At 40.2% G+C, this 21,056-nt stretch overlaps 1 protein-coding gene across 1 annotated transcript in view; it reads right to left on the bottom strand.

Moving 5' to 3' along the window:
* Nucleotides 1-5,782: 5,782 nt before the first annotated feature.
* Nucleotides 5,783-21,056, bottom strand: part of ABHD17C (abhydrolase domain containing 17C, depalmitoylase) — a 28,964-nt gene continuing 13,690 nt past the window's right edge. The window contains exons 2-3 of the mRNA XM_071568494.1: nt 9,960-10,139; nt 5,783-7,289 (exon numbers count right to left, since the gene is read on the bottom strand). Of these exons, the coding sequence (XP_071424595.1) occupies nt 7,070-7,289; nt 9,960-10,139 (400 nt within the window). The 3' untranslated portion in view covers nt 5,783-7,069. The remainder of the gene's footprint in view (nt 7,290-9,959; nt 10,140-21,056) is intronic.

The raw sequence follows: 21,056 nt of genomic DNA on the forward strand, positions 1-21,056 counted from the left end.
TAAAATATATCTGGAGAGTTTAAGGAGCATATCACAGGACAACTGCTCATCTTGTTGCTTCTGGTCCAGGTTCTGTCTTAGCAAACTTCTACTATAGTAGCTCAGGAGAGATTTGCTTCTGAACAAGTTAGAGAGTGTGTAAAAGCCCACAGTTCCAGGAAGGGTTTTCTTACTGTGTGAGAGTCTTTTGTAATCCATGTCCCACAAAGAACTGTTGGGATTCACACCATGTTCTGAAATAATCATAAATACAGTAAAACCTATTAAACATAAACATAAAACCTATTAAACATAAACAGCAAAGCACCAGGGGCAGTTTGTTTCCTCAAAATATATGCGTGGGTTTGTGTGTGTGTACATATATATATAGATAGATATAGATATATATAGATATAGATATATATAGATATATATATATTTACACACATTTATGGATGTTGTGTTTCAGCCCTGAATACAGTGCAGATCACAGCACTACTTTGACAAACACAGAATGTTTCAACAGGCCAAATCAGTAGGTTTGAGATACATATGTTTTTAGGTACTATAATGTAGTAATGATCTGCAGTTTTAAATTTAAACTACTGTTTTCTGTAATGCCCGGGAAATGTATCTTAGTTATTCATACGTACACCCCGGAGTACTTAGATTCATAAAAAAAACGCTTGTCACCAAAAGAGTATGTACTACTCCATATAAATTTTCAGAAAAAAATTAAGAAAAATAATTTTTATTAAAGACTAAGAGGGTGTTTTTTATAGTTGCCTAAAAAAGGAAAATTTTACATTTCCACTGAGTCATTTTGAGTTTAGCCCCAGGGTCCAGGACAGTCTCTAATTTTCTAACAGATATAGGTTGGGTTTAAAAGAAAGGCTCAGTTTTGCTTTCCAGGTGCTCTCTCTGCTCTCTGCCTGCTGATTAAAGCCATTAGCCTGGTGCAAAAAGTTAAGCTGTGGCTGCTTAAAGGCCACAGTATCTTCATCTTGGGATAAGAAGGTACTAGTAACGAAGAATTGTGACTCTAGAGCTCAAAGTTTCTTCTAAGGTAGGACTGCTATCCAACTCTCCTCCCTCCCGGCTGAGCCCAAAGGTTCAATTTACACTCTGAGAATTGATCAATAGAACAATTACAAGCAACATAAGTAGCCTAGGACTTCATGATAAGTAGGGCTGCAAACACACAAGAAAGCTCTGATAATTAAAAGGAACAAGGAACCCACAACTCAATGGCGTATCTCCGAAAGTGTTTGAAATAGTAAATGTTTTAATGTAACAGCATCCTGGTAAAGGCTGGAGGTCACGTCCCAGGAGCCCTGGAATCTGCCTGCAGCCTTTTCTTTCATTTCTGAGTAGAGAGTAAGATTTTTCAGGCTGTTTCTCTATTTCCTAGAGGGGGAACCCAATCCAGCATGTTTGAGAAGCTTCAGGTTTGTTGTTTTTTAATTCAATTTGGATTCAAGTCATAAACTTAAAGTAGTTGTGACTTAGGGACCAGGCAATTGCTTACGTATTGTAACTGTATTAGTTTAGTATTCTACTTTTATGTTGGAATTTTGCATATCAAAATGAGCATTTATGTCTGTAATTAATTAATGAAATGTAACACTGTATTACCTAGAAACTGTAAAATGTGACTGGTAGGACTAGATGGCAGTGGGTAATTTGGAAATATGTCATAGCAAAAGCATAATTTTGTATCTCTACTGCATCTTTCATTTAGAGCAATCGACAGGCATTGCAAGAGCCCTTCTCATCAGGTTCCTGACAGGCCAGTGAGCACTTCCACTAGTTTGCTGAGGGGCTGATGTGGAAGAGGCAAACTGTTTGTGTGAGAGCCCTGTGAGGAACTCTCCAGGAGGAGCCCAGTAATATGGGGTCCATACTACTCCCTCCTGCTGGGCAGATGTGCTGGGGGGCTGATGGTCCACACAGAGGAAGACAGCAGGCACTACTGCCATCCCACTGATGCTGTTCTGAGCCAAAGTGAAAGGGGTTGGCGCCGGATCCAAAGCATTCCTAAGTGCCCCTAATGGCACTGCTGCAGCAGAGTGACTTGAAATGTAAGCAATCTTAAACCTTTAAGCAGGCCTGCAAGCTTCCAGAATAAACTGCTGTGCAAAACGTTACTCAGAATAAACAAAACTTTGGATCGATGTCCTGTCTTCAGAGGGAGCCCTTAAACTAAAAGAGGCCTAAGAAACTAAAGTAGAAAATAAAGGACGCATTGCATGCAGTCACCTCCAATACCACAGTCAAGTCAAGTCACCTATGTTTGTCTTCAAGTCAAAGTGGAATCCAGAAGCATGTGTCCCTTCCGCTGCTTCTTCAGACAAAGAAAGCAGCCCCGCGGCTTCTCTCCCGGGACTGACACATCCCGGGCTGCCCGTGCTGGCAGCCGGTCCCCAGCCCCGGCCCCGGGGGCTGCAGCACCGCCTTCCCCAGCCCCGCCCGGCCCCTGTCGCTACTCACCGCGGCCGCTCGTCGCCTGCGCCCCGGGTCGGGCGCCCACCCCCATCATCAGCAGGAGCAGGAGCAGCAGCCGGGCGGCATCGCAGAGCCCCCTCCCCGCCCCAGTACCTGGCGGCATCACTGCAGCCACCCCCGGGCAGCCCGGCTGGGACGGTCGGAGGGAGCGCAGCCCGGTTGCCTCTCGGCGCGGTGCCAGGCAGCAGGAGGGATTCCCCCGCCGGACACAAGGGCCAGTTCTGTCCCGAGCCGCCGCTGGTACAGCCCGCGGGAGGGGGATGCTCCGAGGAAAGCGCAGCTCTGTCCCAGGCGGAGCAGGAGAGCGAACACAGCTGCGTTCAGGTACGGACAGCCCGGAGCTGAACTTGGAAAGCGACGTGGTGCGCTCGCAGCCCCCGCACTGCCGGGCCCCGAGGAAACCCAGGCTAAAGCATTCTTACAGAAACCAGAAGGCAAATTACTAACTATGTCTTCTTGTTTGGTTTTCTTTTGTTTTTTTTTGTTTGTTTGTTTGGTTTTCTTTTAAGATAGCAGGCATGTCAGCTGACACTTTCTGCTTAGTTTGGTTACTGCAGAAATCTATCTTCAAAATCAGAAACCAACACTGGCAGAGTCAAAGGAGCAGTACTTACTCTCCTGCTGCAAGGACTGGCTCCTGCCTTTTACTGCTGTAGCAAAGTGATGAGACCCAAATTCAACCTCTCGCTTTGAAATTTACACCCATCTGACCTAAGAACTGCTACTGGACTTGGAAAGCAATACAGGCTCCGTAGGCAGTTTCTGTGCCTGACCTCATTCTCAACAGCAGAGTGCCCACCATCAAAGAGCCCCCTCTACCCTCACCCAGTGCTGGAAGTACAATTGACTGCATTTGCAACACAAGAAATTTCAGAGCTCAAATAGCTGGAGAACTCCACATAAAAGGATATAGCGAAATAAGTTAAATGGGCTTAAACCTGATCATCAGTTTGCATTCACAAGAATAGACTTAGGGGAGAAAACATTTTCCAAATGAGAACTATCAAGGTTTACGGCTGAATGAATAACCAGAGGAAGCAGGTACATTCGATCTCTATTTCTATGTTTAGCACCATTTAGAAAAAGCAAATACGATACAGAGTTTATAGAAGATGTGTACAATGCTAAGCATAAATACAGGTTTGGGTATTCAGAGCAAAAGGGCCAGTGCCCCAAGCAGAGCTGGAACAAGTTACAGGAATGGCATGGAAGAACAAAAAAAAAAAACACAGCAGAGGCAACACAGGTAACAGGCCTCCATGTGAGTACATCTTAAAATTGTAACAGTTACATAAATTTTAAATGGGTACATAACAGACTCCTTGGAAAATGCCACCTTTGAAGTAACAAATACTCTCCTCTGGCTTTTTCAAAGTGCGAACACCAGACAACTACTGATAGTAAACAGATGTGCCACATCTTACCTTCCTGCAAACAAGCCATACATCAGCAGTGGCTGTACTACATGAACACAAATGGTCAGTCACACAGGAAAAATGGACAGAGCATCCCCATCAACAAAAAAATGTTAGTGATCGCTCACACCCCTGGAAGACCCATTGCATAATTTACCCAGGCACACAGAGCCATTTTTATAGTGACACCTTGGTAGCTCTAAATTATGCATAACAACTTCTCGTAAAGGCTCACATTATACATTTAAATGACAAAGTGTTAGCAGTTTGCTGGAACAGACTATTTTTTTTTAGCCCACTATCTTTTTTCATAACTTCACATCAACCCCTTTACCATCACTTAAAAATTCTGTTCTAACCCTTCTTTAAAAAAAAAAAAAGAGGACCTGAAATCCAATCGTGGATGAAACTGCTGCTTCATGATGTGGCCAGATTTTATCAATTCATAGTTCTAAGGTTGACCAACAGTGTTTTGAAATGCCTGGAAGTGATGCTTGGATACAAGTTTACAATATAAAGCAGCTCACAATTAGCATTTATCTTGTATAGAGCATATGCCACAAATTTACACAAATTTCAGAATTCATTTAAAAATATTGGATGAGAACAGGGCTACAAGTAAAATTATTTAAGGGACCAAACAGGTTGAAAAACTCCAAACACTGAATTAAGAGTGGTAAGAAGATCCATACCAGTGGATCAATGATAGGTCATTAACATTTTAATTAAGAGCAAAACATTTGTGTAAGTTAAATGCAGATTAACTTCACAAAGCAAAACAGACAATGCAGAAGCCAGATTAGTGAGGCACCTCTGAGAATTAGTTAAGCAGGAATTCAGGCAAATAAAAGATAGTCCAAGTGGAAATCCGTGTTCATCCAGAACACCCTGAACTCAGTCTGCATGTGCAGAGACCACAGGACACATTCAATAATACTGAATTCGGGTTCTCATTAACAAAGGAATACTGACAAAATGCAAAGCGACTGCAAAGACAAGCCACAAAATGACAGCAGGAGTGAGAAAAGTAGTAATCCAAAATAAATTTAAAAGGAAAATGTTAAACGTACCAGTTCATGAAGTAAAAGGGAAGCTATGGGGGTCCTAAGGAGAAGAAACATTGCAGGCTGAAGTTTCAGAGCAACACAAAGTTCAACGTGGATATCAAAAAACCAGCGCCTAATCAGGCAAAAATCCCCCAAGTCACTACACAGACAGGCTGGCTCAACATTACCTGGAATGCCTGTACCACAGACAGCAGTTTTGTTTCCATAGGGCTACAGTCCCAGGAAGAACAGAAATGGAAGAAAACCCACTGTGGGTCTATGAAAGTACGATAAATACATATAAAATCATATACATATCTGAACACTTATTTAAAATACAAGAGGGAAGTGGTGAGCTTGAGGTGATGATTAGGCAAAACTTGCCCATTTTGGCTGGAAGAGTCATCAAGAGAACAGCTGGGGGGCCCTGGTGCTTGGGACATTTAAAACTCCCAACTAGACAACACAGATGCACAGATCCAGAGTCTAAGAACTCAGATGATGTGGAGCTGGATGCATGTCCTCATTTCCCCCTACTGTAAGTGAAAATACCAGTTTTTCTCCTTTTGCAGTAATAGGGCCAAGGCAATAATCAAAGACAATACACACCTGCAGCACTGAAAATTAACAGCAGGCTTATTATAAGGATTCATAACAACTATGTTCAAACATTTGTTCCAGGCAACGAATCATGATTTTTCATTACTTAAAACCAGCTGGACACCATTTAAACATAATCTCTTTTACATTTGACTTACATACCCAGGTTGCTCTATCAAGCAATCTGTATTGTGTATGAAAATTATGCACCAAATAAGATTCAAAACTTGAGCAGGCTCTAATCCATGCATCCTTTATTCCATTACAATCACTGTGTTGCGTTCTAGCAACAGGACACAAACTGCAATCAATCGCAATCAATTTATACAACAATCTGAGGCTTACAGTACATTTAAGGCCTTTAAATTTGGAAAAATTAGACCTATGCTAGTAGTGTTACAATTTTTAAGTGTTTTGCATTTCTGATGCATAATCTGTGCGATTCCAGTGTCAAAGAATCAAATTACTTCTAAACTAAAGAGTTCAGCTCAATGAAAATTTAGTTACATAATTCATCAAAACATAAATGTGTAAATTTTTTGTTTTTGTCCTGGAAACTTTATAAAACTTTAATAGCAAAATAATATAGGGATAAAAACATATTTTAACAAAATGTATTCAATCATATACAAACCAGAATTTTGCAGTTTATTGTAACTAGACTTAAATTAAAACTACCAATTAAGAATCTATGCACAATGTAAATTCAATTATGTACAGTACTTTTAAAAAGTCTACAGGAATGCTTTACAGAAGGAAATGTCTGTTATGGCTATTATTCAGACAATCTGAATATTAAAATGAGTTTTCTAGTAGTAAATTTACACATTTATTTTTAAACAAAAGCAATTTTGTCCCTAGATCCTTTAAGAATATTCCAGTTATGCTTATACAAGTAATGGAGAGGTCGTTACAGAGTTTAGCCCCATATAGTAGTTTGTTTATTTTCAGGTAAAAGTATATTTAAATAATTTACTTGGGAAGATCAGTAAGTTAACAAAAGAACACTATAAGGGAGGAGGGGGAACTTCATCACAATAACTTTCCAGTTACAATACCACAGCTAGAAACTCCACAGAGAAAGTACTCCCTTAGATTGAACCCATGATTGTTCAGAACAAGCTGTAGCTCATAACAGTTGTGTTCTCCACACTGAGAACACTGGGGGGAAAAGTCTTTGTAGGACAGAATTAAAAATGATCTGAAGTGAGACAGAGAAAACTGATCTTCGATTAATATAGCACTAGGTAAAAAGTGTCCCCATAAGCAGCCAGGATTCCCACTTCCTTCAGGGCAATGAAGCTAAAAATTGTTGGAATTACAGTAGTTGACCATATTTGTGTGCATTAATAGAATCATTTCCAGATATAAAAGACAAATTTCATCAGATGTTTGATTAGAACACCCTCAAGACAGGGTATTTCTTCATAGTATAAAGCTATTACAGCTATCCAGTTAAAGCATGTGCAAAACCAGGTAATTTCTTCCGTTCACAGTAACTGAGGTAAAATCTGGTAGGCTTCTTCAGGAGTTGGGGAGTTCATGAGATATGAACTGTTTTAGTCTCTCTAAGTACTGTGCATAAAGCTCTATGTCATTATGCCCAGCCCCTTCCACCCAGAGGGGCTCCACCGCTCGAGGGCAGCGCTCGTACATGGCCAGGCCATGGGAGAAATCGATCACCTCGTCTTCGGTACCGTGGATGACCAGCACAGGAGAGGTCACTTTAGAGATCTTGTCAATGCTGGGGGAAGAAAACAAAAAACACAGCTCAGCTTGGGGCTTTAAACTTTCATACCATTAAACTACTGACACATGATCAGCTTACCACTGCATGTTTTTAAATGGATGTAAATTGTTGGAGTTGTGCAAAAGTGATATGGGACAAGGTCCATTCCAAAAATACACAAAATCAGGAGCCTGCACTGCCATCACCACCGTCTCACCAGTGTTAATGACACAAAGCTTGAATGGCAGCACACAAATAATGTTTGGCACCAAAAAAACCCCAGTAAAACAGTGGGTATATCTACTACAAAAACCCACTGTGAGGCAAGAGAGATTCCATGGGACATCCTGCAAGCAGACTCTTCGTGTTACACATTATCACCCTCCAATTTAACAGCTTAGAACTAATTAGCTACATTCCAATCATAAGATTTCATTTAAAAAAATCCAAAGCCTTGGCTCATAAGGCTTGAAACTGTCTTTCAATCCCCAAATTAGTCAGATTCAGCTAAAGTGGGTGGAAAAATGAGTAGTGGTAATATCTGATTTGACAGAAGGACAAGTTCTTTATGCTATCTAATAAAAGGTGCTTGTATTTTCCTGCTCCTGAAGAACAAGGAGGCAGCAATTTTGGCAGGCCTCTTGATTTTACAACATGATCAAGACTGTTTAAAATGCTTTAAAAATACAGATGCCAGCATATGCTGACCTAAAAACAGGTTCAGAGAAGCTTTATGAAACTATACAGTTAACTAAAATGAAGTTGTACACTGAAGCACTAAGCCTCACACATACAAACCTCAGCATTTAGTATTCTAGAGAACTGCCATTGGTATTCCAGTAAACATCTGAGTGTAAACACATTTCTGTCTTCCTCAATAATTAAAAAAAAAAAAGGGCAGGCTTCAAGTCATTTAAGGTGCTATTTAAAATTAAAATGCAGGCTATTTCACTTTTTCTGTCTGGAACTTGAGTTGCATTCAGCAACCATGCTGCATACAGGAAAAAATTTCAGCATAAGAGAGGCCTCAGAATAATGCAGATTTTGTTTTTCCCCATAACTTTCATCCCAAAATTAGTATCATAGCTAAATATTTTATATTCAACATGATACACAAATTGAAGTTTTAAGCCCATGAAAGGTCTGTCTCAAAGTTCCACAATGTGACAGACATATCAGCTACACACATCTACAGAGATGTTTATGCATAATTTTAGTGGATAGATACTAAATTCTCATTTATTGTAGGGAACCCTTTTCACTACAGTATTCAGGTAATGGAACTATTTTTTCCACATATATTCACAGACCATTAAGCCAGATAATATTTGTATTTTGCAGAAAATTGGAAGGTGTCCCACTGCCAACTCAGCAACTCATAAAGCAGTATTTAAACTGCACATTAGCCTTACTTAGTATTCTCTGCCACACGACTCTGCAGCTAGAAAAATCTACAGAGACCAAACTCTCATGGAGTCCCAACATAAAATGCACATAATAGAAATTCACTGTAGGTGCACACAGAACTATTTTGCTTTCCACCGTGAAGACAGACAGCTGAGCTGCAACATTCATAAAGTGCACTGCTGTTTATTTTCACTGCTTCCAGTACCAGGGAAGTCAGACTGACAGCAATGAATAGCTCAGTAGGGCAAGAACAAAATACTCAAGTGCTACAGTACATCTGTTGTCACTGCTCCCCCTCCCACTTTCTCTTTTTAAAACTGTTATTTGATTTGGCTGGTAACGGCTAATCACTGTTACTTCTGTAATCAGAGCTGTTTTTGAGGCTTTGTATTTTCCCCTCTCACAGAAGCATTTGTAAATACTGGATTTCAAGTTTGAGGATGATGAATGAGTTGGAGTATAAATGCTTCAAATTCTGTCTGCACTTCCAACAATTTAATTACTTAATTAATAATATATTTGGAAGAACTCTAAACAGGGGGACTGGGCATGGATACTGTGAGACCACTACGATTTGGTCCCAATTCCCTCCACTCTTCTGGCTAGAGATTTGTACCTATGGCCTCCTCCACCTTCTAACTTTAATCTGCTGTAACCAAAATAAAACAAACATAAGAAATGCTATAAATATCCCTTACTACACTTATTGCAAGCATGACCTTCTGAAGCAAAGCCAAGTTTTACACAAGACTTTGGTTTCTGTTTTATCTTCTCCCTTCCAAAGACCACCAAGCTTTTTATCTGTGCCTCCCCTTCCCACCCCCAGGTCTATAGGCCCTGCTAGAGAGAGAGAGACTGGCTTCCCCTCTCATATTCTCCCATAACTTAAACTGGGTCAAATGAGAAGTTCTGAAAGATTCCTAGCATATCTACTGTTCCCAGGACCTTTATTATTCCCAAATATTTGGATACTCTAATTTGGGTCTGTTGTAATTGCTTTTCCAATGAAAACACCACACTATAAAAGAAACTTAAGACCAGTTGTATATAACTTTCTGTATGTAAAATATTCTAGAGCTTTTTCAAACAATCTCAAAATCTTCCAAAAGAGGGACAGCAACTTACTTTGTTTTGATCACAAACATCAGGATCTTACATGATCCCCATCAGGGAGAAACAAATACAAGTCTTGGTATCTACTTACACAACTAGTCCCTTATAAACACCTAAAGAACATGTTGAGTATAGAACAACCCTCCTTGCAGCATTTATACGTACCTCGGGAAAGCATCAAAGCAATAGGTTTTCCTAGTGTCAGGAAAAGCTACCCGTAATCCAGACATCAAGGGAGAATGAAGGATTACTGCTGCACACTCGTACCGAGATGCCAGGTCTACTGTAGGGACAGTACCAATACTCTGACCATACAGGATGATGTTCTCAGGACTAACACCGTATCTGTGGAGAAAAGGAAGATCCATTAAAAAAAAAAAGCCAAACCACAAGACATTTCACATCATAGAAGCAAAAACCAAACCAAACAAATAAAAAGAGCATTGCTTCTTTTTCTTTGTAACTCTTTAAAATCCACTCCTGGGAGACATGAACTTACAAGTCTATATTTTAAAACAGCCCACCAAAGTAAATAATCAAAATACTACAGAGGTTAAAGAGAACTGTTGTGAAGGAAGAAATGTCAGTGTGTTCCTTAATCTTCACCTTCTTTAAAATAGCTCTTGTCTATCACCCCACAGCAAATTACAAATCAGACTTCCCTCTTACTCAGAGTCACACTCAGGAATTTCAACTGGATGTCCTAGACACTAAAAACCTTTTCCACCATTAAACAAGAGAGCTACTCCTCTGCCCACTTTTCATATCATGCAATTGGAACAAAAGTCAAAACTGCCTTGTTAGTGTAGCTAAAGACAGCAAAGATGATAGTTCTGTTCATTTTTCCAATTTCTGATCACTATAAGTTATTCCTCATTTTTCTTTTCCAGTTTAAAATGTGCCAAGTTTATTTTGTAATGATAAAGATACACCATTCCATAAAATTCAGGGTTCACAGGGAGTCCTGAATGGCTACCTGATACTCCTGCCTAGTCAGTAAAACTGTCCTAGCCTGTGTGCTTCTCATATTGCAAAAAAAGCAGAGGATAAGACTAATTCAGTTTTCACTTAGTATGCAAAATATAAAGGAATTTGGAAGGGGCACAGGAAGAGGTGACAGTGGATAGGAAGAAGGGAAGAATATTTGGCCACAACCTAATAAGAAAGCTGAAAATCAAAGCTGTTACTCAGTTCATTATAAAATATTACCCAGAAGATTTTTATCTGTAACTCCACTTCCTATTGCAAGCTGTATAAAGAATAATCAAGTGCAGAAGAGAATGTATTTCTAGTAGAACATCATCTGTGCAGAACGTGTCTTTTTGCCTGTCTCCAGTCCTGCTGTCACTGCTATGACAATGAGAATCAAACCCTACAGCTTAGGCTATACCTGCTGTACAACTGGAAGGTTTTGATTTCCTTGCAAAGCTGTTTGCAAGGTGCATGATTAGGCCTGGAAAGTACTTGATTTTCCAGCAGCTAAATGATTTGGTATGTACAGAACAGCAAATTACAATGGAAGATTAATCAATTAATAATTAAAATTACAATTATTACAGAATAATCGAGTACTAATTGTACAATTACAGGCTGTCAGGATTGCCTCATTTTATGATGAAGTATAACTAGACTGGATTGTAGCCTCTGTGAACTGAAATTTTCTTAGTATTTTTATACTGTTGAGCATAAGGGTGCTTTTGGCATCTACTGTAATATGAATAAGCAACTGTATAAAAATATCTCCCTGGAGTAAAATTTTATCCTCTTGGTAACCAAGCAGCAGCTCACGCTGGTGGTCTATCACCACAGCCACAGCCTGATGTTCTTAAAGAGATGTTGTGAAGCTGAAGATTTTTTTCCCCCCTCAGTTTTAGAGATAGTCCAGCACACAGTAGAGCACAGTTGACTCAGTTAACAGGATCCTGGAGCGAAGTCTTGTCCTCCCAGGCTTCATTCCATGTGCTGGGTGGGGAGGGCTGGAATCAGGCAGCTCAGAGGCAGCACATGTACCAACCAGCTGTTGTATCCCATTAAAGACAGCCAGAAATGCATCAGCATCAGGCAATACAAGAAAAACAGGACTGCAACAAGATCTTCTATGTGGCATTTTAGTGGAGATGAAGCGATATTAATGCTGGTAGGTTTTGCAATACCATTCTGAATGTGACAGTGACAAGTGCAAAGTTCCCTTTCTACAAGGTTTACAAGACGAGCAGAATACAGAAACATGTTTGAATGAGAATCGCAGCGTAATAGGACAGCACAGGGTGGCAAGAGAATTCAACACATACAATTGCCTCAGTATGGCAATTTTTTTCAATACTGATATGCTTTGGATTTACTCCTTTTGTTATTATTTTGTTTCTGAAAACAGCTCATATTGTACATGGAGTACCTTGTTGTTGTGGCAATAGATACTCTAGAGAAAAATCTCAATTCCTTAGTATGCCAGTTACAGTCAGATGCAGACTATGGAGTTACTAAAAAAACCCAGAGATCTCTAAACTTAGGGCAGCCCTTCATCACTAAATAAATGCTACAACTATATAGTATCTAACTCCATAGAAAGGCAACGTGACAACTTTGACAAATGAAATAATTGTAAAATGGCATTAGGACACTGAGTTAGTGCACTCTTAGCCTATCATTAGATCTTTTCTACTTGATATTCCTACTGACAGATAACTAAAGAATCTCTGGGACTGTTTTATTTAGGAACAGTCCAACTTTCCGAGGCAGAAGAGTTACTGTAACAGATTTATCTTTTTAAGCCCTTTACCATTATGTCATCAATCAGTGAGACTTTGAGCTTACCACAAGCATCAGCAGAAACAGCTACATGTAAAATTTATTTATTGCAAGACCAAAGGACACAGGACAACTCATAAGTGAGGGTCATGAATAATTGACCTGTGCAAAGTCCTCGAAGCTGAGGGCCAGGGCTTGGCTCCATGATCCTCTGTGTCCTCCCAAACGCTGCCCAGCTGGTGACTCAGCAACCACTGCTCAGCTGGGGTACAAAACGAACTGGGGATTTTACCTTTAAAATACAATATCCTTAAAATCCCTCACTCTCTGAAAACTTTCTTGTGGTATCAGATCCTTGCACAACAGGAACAGTGATACAGACAGTGAAAGAGAAGAGATGAGGAGCAGACATGGACAAGAAGGCAGCAATGAAAGGGAAACTGAGCGACAGAGAAAAAGGGAAAGAAAACAACAGAGAGAAAGGGAAAGAAAACAACAGAGAAAAAGGGAAAGAAAACAACAGAAAGAGGTAAAAGACACACTGGAAAAAGAGGAATCCTGTTACAATCTGCTCTCCTATTAAGGAAGAAAGTCTTTCCACCAGCTGAACAGCAGCTCCTAAAAATATCTTCCTTGAAGCACACAAGGTTTGGTCTCTGTGGAAACAGAGCTCCATCCGATGGAGTGGGAGAGCCAAGTTAAATTTCTGGATATGTTCAGGCACTTCTCTTGTGGAGCCCATCAGAGAGTTCTAAACAAGCAGAGCAACAGTGCAATGTGGAAACCAGCCTTCAGCATCAAAGCAAGAAACAAGTTAAACTGTTACTGTGGGCATAAGCAAAACACTGATTTGGCAAATGGAGTAAAAAAAGGAGAAGTAAAAAAGGAAGGCATGCTTTTTTTCCTGAGGGAAATCCATTACTGAGAACTGCAGCTACTGTTGTATGAATGATGCCAGCACTTCTGCTCTCCCTTACCCACAAAGACTTATCTGGTGGCAAAGCTCAAAGCTCTCCAGCCTATTCCACTCTCAGTAACGCACAAGTAACTGTGTGGCTTATGCATTACATTTATGTGTGCAGAAAAGACCCCAAACAGCAACTTTCACAAAGCAGCACAGCTGCCTGTACCTACAACTTCAAGTCAGGTCAGGCAAAGGCCCCAACACACTGCAGAGTTAATAGTATTTTCCCCCCACCCCCTGTGTTACTGCCTCAATTTATGCAAATTACCTTTACCAGCAATTCTGGTCTCCCCATGCCAGCATGAACTATGTGTACCAAAGCTGGTTATTAAGAAACCACACCCCAGACTCTTCTACTGACTCCTGCACAGAGTAATAAGAGACCTCACTCACACCAGCAGGTCAGTGGGACAGAAAAGACTGGAAGTGGTGTTGACAGTGCTTTCAGCAAAGGAGGATGGGACACAATTACTTCTAGTTCATCTGCTCAGCCATATGGTTGTGGCTTGGGCCATGTCCCTCCTCAGTTTCCTCATACAACACGGATGATGCATCAACTGCCACTGCAAAGCACTTAATGCTTTCTGGCTGACAGCACTGTACAAACTATGTATTACCATAAAGCACCTTTAATTATAAGCATAAGGTACTGAATCCCTCCTCCCCCCCAGGGCTTCAGCTTTCAGCAATACAGATGGAAAGTTTATCATTGCTATTTTTATTCCCTTCTTACTCAGTTGACAGTGCCAGTGGAATGCTGCTGTGGGGACTACAGATGTGTCACAGCTGAAGCTCTGCCATGTTCATGGCCAAAGCTACAGCATCTGTGCCAATCCTCAAAGGTGCCAAACACACATTCAGTAATGAGGCCAATTCTTTTTTCAGGCTTGCTGAATCTGTGAAGTTAACCACACCTTATATTTTCCGTTTGAATTTTTATGGTATTTGCTATCCTATTATTCCTTACCGGAACTGGAGAACATATAGAGCAGCACAGACGCAGCAGCAGCAACAGATTAGTTTTCAAGAACAGTCACAGAAACTATCTAGGCAGAACATTTTGAAGGCATAAAATCCATTCCATAATGCTGTTGAGACCTACTGTTTAACTGCTACTAAACTATGCAGCAAATGACAGTCAAATTCTTTTTTAGAGCACAGTACATAAATACACAAGGCCAGGAAAATGAGGCAACCAGCTCCTACATTCCTGCAGGGGGTCTGAGTTTCAAACAGGGCAATCCCCTCTCCAGCAGAACACAAAATAAATAATTAATTTCAAAGAAAATCCAGCACACGTCAGGAACGACACAGGTCATGCCACATTTGGAGGAAATTGTGACTTCTAGAGTTCCTTTACTAGAACATACATGTGCCCAGTTCTTCATAAACTGTTCAAGTCTGTTTCTGTCTGTTTATACAAACCCATTTGTTACAACATACTTTTTATGCCCTTTTCAAAATGCATTATTTCCAAATTTAATAAGCCAGAGAAAATTATTCTGCTTTTTAAGAAACACAGCTCGGTTCTTCTCCAGCATCACATACACTTCCATAGGATATAAAAGTCTATTTTCTGAAATAAGTGGCTATTTTAATCCTCTGTGAATCCAAAGACCTAATTTTGGGGGTAAATTAAAAAAATCGTCAATTAAGTAAAAATCACACATGTAGATTGCATACCTTGACCATGACTTTATGTTGTATGACTTTTATGTTAAAATAAATCAACACTAGCAGTTCAGTCAATGAAGATCATTGCAAGAAATTTTCAATATCAGAACAAAACACTGAATTTTACATTGTGCTTCGCAAGTACCACTCCAGCATGTCAGCCAGAACACCACAGAAATTACAGCGGATTTTCAGCCTAAATGCCAACACTAAATTGAGAGGAAGGCATTAGATTAAGGATTTTTGGAGTTAACCATAATAATGACTGTCAAATGAGAAAAATCAGATTTCAAGATTCACAGGAAACCCTGGCACACAGCAAGAGTCCCTGTGCCAGTTTCTCCAGTTTCCTTGAATTCACCCAAACATAGGTCTAAAATTCCTCACTGTTTTACTGACACTGACTCTTTAAATTACAAGATGTCTTCCTCCTCCTCTACCTCCTTCCTGCCCAGTCTACAAGTACTGTGGGATTCCAGTTCAGGTACAACCCACTCTCTTTGATTGCACATTTTCGTGTGTAAGAGCAAAAATTGTTTGCACAGTATTCTGGCTTATGAAGCTGAAAAAAAACCCCACCAGATTTTTTTGGGCACATGTCCCAGCACACTGTCACAGGAGCAGAGAAGCAATTCCACAAATGTGTTCACACTCAAAGTAATTTAAACGTCTGCCAGGGAAATTTAATCAAGGAAACTGCCACAGTTTAGAATCACTACTATTTTTACTGCTACACCAGAAAGCCATTTGGTTACACTGTGGAGAAACCCAGTGCTAACCAGTATGGGCTAACTAACTCTGGACTTACAGAATGAACCTATGACTCTCTAAAATGCCCTCTTAAAGGCTATTTTCTAATTTGTTAGCAAATATCACACTACTACAGGCTTGCTGGGTTGTGGGACTGGAGCACTAATCCAGTGATGTACCATGTCTCCACATAAATATAAGGATCAAGTGCAAGCAACTTTTAGGCACTTCTTAGGGTCATCCTTTGCACTGCAGTAACTTAATTATACCAAAGCATAAATCACTCAACTGGTTCTTGATTACTGTCTTGTGACAATCAGTGATCTGTTATCAAATATTGAAAACTGTTCTCAAAGTTCAACCAAGTCCTAACAAGAGTATTGAGTATCACTGGTGAGCTCAAGCAACCATGACAGAGGCAGGTGATCTATACTCTGCTGAGCAGTGAAGCCACTGCAAGTTTGCCCTGAACAACCATGGCAATGGTATTTCCTGGTGTTCTCTAGTACAAACTGTAATGAGATTATATTTCAAATTAACTGAATTATGCTAATCTGCTTTGGGGTGACAGCTGGATGTCTTTTTTTTTATAAAATCCAAATAATACTAGTTCATCTAAAAAAATTGCTCCTTTCCAAATACAGCCTTAAATTACCTCAAGTTCATCTGCCTCAAACACAGGCTCCTGAGGATGCCATGTATCCAAGTGGGAAACACCTTCCCTAATGACAGTAAAACTGCTCAGAACTCAAAGCAAAACCAAGCGCTCCTGAGCAGTAAATCCATTTCCCTTCTTTTTCCCCTCGCCAGCTTTACCATCACAAGGGAGTTCCTTTCCCTCCTTCAGCACACATTTTGTTGGAGGATTTCATACCACACCACGGCAGCACTTCCACGTGCTCATGTTGCACCACACCTTTCTGAGCCAACTTCCCACCACGGTACCACCAGCCCAGAGAAGGAACCCACAGCTACAGATCCGGTCTGTGGTGTCTCTTCTGTCACTCATAAATAAGGCTCCAGCATCACAACCAGTCAGACCTCACAGCAGAGATTTTTTTTTTGACAATTGCATTTAAATTGCATCTATCCATTCTAATTTTTCAAGCATTTTTTCAGAAATAGGAGTCAAAAGTGAAGTGAAATGTAAGAGCATTAAAAAAATAACAAGTAGCACACATCATCAGCCAGGGAAAAAAGCCTCTGCAAACTTGTGTCCTGGAAGAAATCTCTCTCCCAAGCTACATGAGCAGTAACAAATTGTTCTGATACAAAAGGTAGAATAGGCAGAAAATCAGCAATCTGTGCTTACAGATCTATTTGTTACGTTTTTAAGGAGCTACAAAGTAAATTCCCCTGTTTTCTCTTGTACTGAGAACCCAACTGAATTTATAACACAACTTTTCACCACCACAGTAACCCAGGATACTCATTGTGGTGTTTGGTTAATGATAGATTGCACATTTGTCTACCACATGAACTAGCATTTTTATGTATAAACAACAAGCAGATTTGGAACAGTTGCTTTTGCCTGACTGAGGGTTTGCTGCGTTTTTTCCTTTGGTTATTTGGGTTTTTATTCCCCCTAGATAGCAGGGAATGAGGAAACAGGTTTCATTAAATGTGCACTGAAATTTAAGTGGAAACTTGTGCCATGGGCATGATGATGTAATAGAACAGAATAACTTTTCCTCTACAATCATTACTTCTTTCATACCAAGTCAAAGTTAGCAAGGCCACTGACAAGCAAAAAACTCTTCTAAAACATCCAACAAAACCAAGCAATGATGTGTCTGAGCCACCTCTCTGAACCCTCACCATTCTACCACTTTATGACAAAAGGTGAACAACACTCCAACACTGAGTGCACATTCATGCAATGAGAGGGAGCAAGCACCTTCCTAAATGAATTCCTAAGCCCCCACATTCAGAGGGGATTATTATTTTATTCGTCTAATCACAGGAGGAAATACAAACCAAACCAACTGTAAACTGTTATACAGGAACCTAGTAGCAGTAAAAATAGGAGCTAAACACATGGATATATTCAAGCAATTTCCACTGCCCCAAACTTTCTTTGCTTTAGGAACCTCAAAAATATACTGAGGTTCTTCAGCCAACACTGGCATGAGATAATAGCCTTGAACCTACATGGACACTCTCTACTCTTCATGGTTTCCTGCTTCTTACAAACTGCTTTCTTTGAGCAATCCTGATTCCTACCATTTAGTCCCAAGACACTACAGGTAGATGGCATACTAAAAAAAATCTTCCCCTCCAGTTATTTTTAAAATAGAGCACTGCAGTTAACTTTAACAAAGTATTTTGCATTTAGTAAGATGCGTTGCAGCAAATAAACGTGGAATCCAGAGACAGGAAACCTTTACTGGACAATAAGAACTATCTTCATGACCACAGCATCAATAATTCACAAAAAGTCAGTCAGCTACATTCTTTTATATACTCTTTACTGTAACTGGTGTACAGAACCTATACAGTCAGTCTCTGAGGTGCATTTAAATAAGCTGAGACAGCAGAGCAAACTCAGTTACTTTCACAGAGAAGCTCAGTCTATATTATCTTATGGGGTGAGGAATTCATTATTTTCACCCTCAGCTTCTCTCTCCTCTCTATCCTGGCTGGAGTATTTTTACTTCAAGTGCCCACAACGTAACTTATGCTCTGTGATACAGCAGATGAGTGTGCTCCTACACAACACCTAACATGACATTAAAACTTCAAGCATCCTTTTACTATTGCAAAACCCCTGCACTTTCTCTTTGGGCATCTGACACTCAAAAGCTGAAAGATGAGGTAAACTGCTCCCTAAAATTGTACTGCTAATAAGGGTTGTTATGAAAAACAAGAAAGATTTGATAATAACCATTACCTAAACACAGCATCTTTTAATATACAGACTTCAGTTAAAACAAGTATGTGTCAACTGACACAGAAACTGAATCCCTAGGAGACCTTAAGAAAACCTGAGTGCAAATATTAACACTGGTTATGCATTCCCACAAGCTTTGTGCTTTCATAGATGTTTCTTAGATTTCAGTTAGTTCTGAACTAGAGAGCCTTGCCTTATTCCCAAGGCTGAAAACTCACTGTGAGCCAATGCATTTTGGCTCACCTCCCAAACCCATCACATAACCCTCCTCACCAGCCTTGGCTCAGCACTGGGAAACGGAGGGTTTACAAGCCTGGAGGAAGCAATTTTGCAGCTCTCCAACAGTTCTCAAAGCGTTTTTGTTTAGAAGCACTGTATTATTCTTTCAGTATTCCCATCTGTTTATTGAAGCACCTCTGACACCTCAGTCTTGAGCAGGGCTCTTGCCTTGGCTCTTCACATCAAACACTTTCTGCTATATTTCCCTGACCCCCACACACCTACAGCACCACACCAGAGGTGAAGGCCACCCTACTGTGGCACTAATTACCACGAGCTGCATCTATGCCAGACTTAAGGCTCTGACTCATGATCTGGGATTACTTATCAAAGGAGTACAGTGGCTTTTGACCGGAGCTGCTGCCTCACCCATCTCTGACATGTCCACCCTTCCACCAGGCGCAGCTGCCACAGAGCAGGAACAACTGCTGAATGCACAAACCAGAACAGTGAACATGAAAAGAAAGGGTGCCAGTTTTCTTCCAATATAACAGAATGTAGTTTCTGAGAACAGGCACCATTGTAAAAGCATACACTGAAACAGCACTAACCCTAACCTGTAGTCAAACTGCAAAGCTAGCCTAAAATGTCACAGTGTAGGTTTGCACAGCTGGTTAGCAACACACACTGTGACTAATAAAAAAGGTATTCCCAACCTAAGGATACTAAAATGTAAGCCTATATGTAAATTCTGCTGAAGGCATTTAGTTTTCTGGATTCTCCAGAAGAATTGTTTGCTAAACTGGAATTAATCCTTTGGAGACTGATATTCGGAAGGCTATATGAAAAAATTCAAAGCAGACAACCCAAAAACTTTGGTATCTGTAGATCTCTTCTCTTGAACTGCTCAGTAACTAATCCTGCCACTGTTTTTTAATTCAACTAACTACTTAACTTTTTCTTTTTGTGTGGGGGGTTTCTGTTTTGTGGTTTGTCTAGCTTTGGTGGTGGTGTTTTTTTCTATTCTTGCCTTCCTTTTGCATTCTCTTTCACCTGTTTATTGTCATTTTATTAATGCTTCAGTTTCTAAGTAAAAGCTATTTCATCTACAGGTTTTACACAGAACTTCACATTTTCAAAGATTAACAGCATCAAATAACTTGTTTTTACTATGATTCTTTGATACAGCTTCTAAACCATTAAATATGAAATATGTGGCACTGATGCAGCATTTTCCTTACCTCACTGACAGACAATTGTCACTGTATCTAAAACAGAAGCTGGTAAAAGATTCAAGTGTTATCTCCATAATGTTAATGGTGGAGAACAAAATAAAAGTTGAACCATCTAAACAAACAGCAGGTGCTCGTATTCAAAATCCTATCACAGCTGACATTTTCCCGCTGTTCTTCAAAGAACCCTGCGAGTCTGAATGCAGCCTCTCCCACAGAGCACCAGAGCAGGAATCCAAGAGGATTACACGGGAGCTGGCATGGATAAGGCTGTGTAAGAATGCGAGCAGACAAACTGGATGCAACATTTCTTCCCACCCAGAAGCTTTAGTACAGATCTAGCAGTGACTTGAGAGTCTCCAACAGAGACAGGATGAGAGGGGAGGCAGGATGGAGAACAATGGCAGACAGGTCCTGATAAAAAAGTGATCAGTGCCAATGAACTGGTCTAATGCTCCTAAAAGTAACCAACAGCAGAAGAATCCATCTGTCCCCAGAATGAGTATTTTAGCAGCCAGCATTGTATCAAGATGACTCAGCTGGCACTAGGATTTCTTTTCCCTTTATATACTTACACATTAATATGCTCAAGCACTGTAGAAGAACAAAGTTATTAATTAAAAATTGGCTCCTCTCAAAGAAATGCAATACCTTATAAACACTGAAGGGCTCCATTCAGAAGCCAATTGAAGAAGTGTCATGGCCTGTGCTGTCCAGGTGACCACATATCCCGCTTGGATAGTCCTGTTCAACTCTCTCGAAACACTTCATGTTTCTCTGAGTTA

The sequence above is a fragment of the Pithys albifrons genome, chromosome 13 (assembly GCF_047495875.1).
Source record: "Pithys albifrons albifrons isolate INPA30051 chromosome 13, PitAlb_v1, whole genome shotgun sequence".
Taxonomy (NCBI): Eukaryota; Metazoa; Chordata; class Aves; order Passeriformes; family Thamnophilidae; genus Pithys; species Pithys albifrons.